The sequence below is a fragment of the Pagrus major genome, chromosome 14 (assembly GCF_040436345.1).
Source record: "Pagrus major chromosome 14, Pma_NU_1.0".
Classification (NCBI taxonomy): Eukaryota; Metazoa; Chordata; class Actinopteri; order Spariformes; family Sparidae; genus Pagrus; species Pagrus major.
This window is the reverse complement of record NC_133228.1, coordinates 12298847-12300852: the sequence shown is the minus strand read 5'-3', so window position 1 is coordinate 12300852 and position 2006 is coordinate 12298847. Positions and strand designations below refer to the sequence as shown.

The window sequence follows — 2006 nt, the reverse complement described above, 5'->3', positions numbered from 1 at the left end:
CTGTCTGTCTGTCTGCTTGTATCTAGACAAAAGTATTCAAGCAGAGGAGAGCAGAGCAGAGCTCCCCCTCGCTCAGTGTGCCACTCTAAATGTTAAAATGCAAAATAAATAAATAACTGGATGTCAGGCAGGCAGAGGGAAAATTATTGCTTATCACAGTCTAGATTGTGCAAGTGCAGTTGAAAACAATGCAGCTGTTGTATGGGACTGAATGCTGATGGGTGGATGATATTTTTTTTTAGGTGTGATGAGACAAAGGAACAAAGGATGCCTTAGAGGAGAGGTTGCCTACATGCCTGGAAACCTCTTCAAAACACGCCGCCAAATGGATCTAACGCCTCCCCCTGCCACCTCTAGATCATGATACTTGGCTGAAGCTATTCCGCTATCTTTATGATCCCTCCTCCATCTATGGCGAACTATAGCCATGCAGGGGACCACACCATCTTGCAGAATGTCTCTCCTCTCGCCACGTTCCTCAAACTGACCTCTCTGGGTTTCATCATCGGAGTCGGTGTGGTCGGAAACCTCCTGATCTCCATCCTGCTGGTTAAAGACAAGAGCCTGCACCGAGCGCCCTACTATTTCCTGCTGGACCTGTGCGCATCTGATATCCTGCGCTCCGCCATCTGCTTCCCCTTTGTCTTCACCTCGGTCAAGAATGGATCTGCCTGGACCTATGGCACGCTGACCTGCAAGGTGATCGCCTTCCTGGGTGTGCTCTCCTGTTTCCACACGGCGTTTATGCTGTTTTGTGTCAGCGTCACGCGCTACCTTGCCATCGCACATCACCGTTTCTACACCAAGAGGCTGACCTTCTGGACCTGCCTAGCTGTCATCTGCATGGTGTGGACGTTGTCCGTGGCGATGGCGTTCCCGCCGGTGCTGGACGTAGGGACGTACTCTTTCATCCGGGAGGAGGACCAGTGCACGTTCCAGCACCGTTCCTTCAGGGCGAATGATTCGCTGGGCTTCATGCTCCTGCTGGCTCTCATCCTCCTGGCCACACAGCTGGTTTACCTCAAGCTCATCTTCTTCGTCCACGACCGTCGAAAGATGAAGCCTGTCCAGTTCGTGCCTGCTGTCAGCCAGAACTGGACCTTCCACGGGCCAGGCGCAAGCGGGCAGGCGGCGGCCAACTGGCTGGCCGGATTCGGCCGAGGCCCCACCCCGCCTACTTTGCTGGGCATCCGGCAGAACAGCAACGCAGCGGGCCGCAGGCGTCTACTGGTGTTGGATGAATTCAAAACAGAGAAGAGGATTAGTAGGATGTTCTACATCATGACGTTTTTCTTCCTGGCACTGTGGGGGCCCTATCTGGTCGCCTGCTACTGGCGGGTGTTTGCAAGGGGCCCCGTGGTCCCTGGGGGCTACCTGACGGCAGCCGTGTGGATGAGCTTTGCCCAGGCTGGGGTCAATCCTTTCATCTGCATCTTCTCCAACAGGGAGCTCCGGCGCTGCTTCAGCACCACACTCCTCTACTGCAGAAAATCCAGGTTACCAAGGGAACCCTACTGCGTTATATGAAGGTTTTGCTGTGGGTTTTTTTTTTTTTCTCATCTATGTCTCTATTTCCCTGATTGATCTTGATCTGGGCCTGCTCCCATTGTACAGCGCACTCTCTCTTCTATCTCTCTTCTCTTCACCCTCCAGTTTTTTCTCCTGTTCCTCCTTCTCCTAACCCTTCTTTTCAGAGGTAGAAGGTGGACTGCCAATCACGAGGCTCTGCCGGGGCGATTGAGTACAAAAATGTATCAAACATGGAGGCTGAAGGGAAATGGGAATACACGCAGGAGGTCTGGATGCCCCTCCTGTGTTTATGTTCTAGTAAACAGACGTTGTGGAAGGCCATGCCAATGCAGAGAAGCAAAAAGTTGAAAAAAAAAATATAAGAAAAAGAAAAAAGAAATTGACAAAACAATAAAAACAAGACCTCTTGCTTTGGATATTTTCGAAGATGCGTTATTCTGTGAGGTGTGAAATCCATAAATATGAAAAGAAAACGA

The 2006-nt window shown here is 51.1% G+C and overlaps 1 protein-coding gene across 1 annotated transcript; it reads left to right on the top strand.

Annotated features, from left to right (window-relative positions):
* The first annotated feature begins 393 nt into the window (after nucleotides 1-393).
* gpr85 (G protein-coupled receptor 85) lies at nucleotides 394-1527 on the top strand. Its single transcript, XM_073480992.1, has one exon. It carries the CDS (start codon nucleotides 394-396, stop codon nucleotides 1525-1527), a length of 1134 nt encoding a protein of 377 aa, XP_073337093.1.
* The last annotated feature ends 479 nt before the right edge of the window (nucleotides 1528-2006 follow it).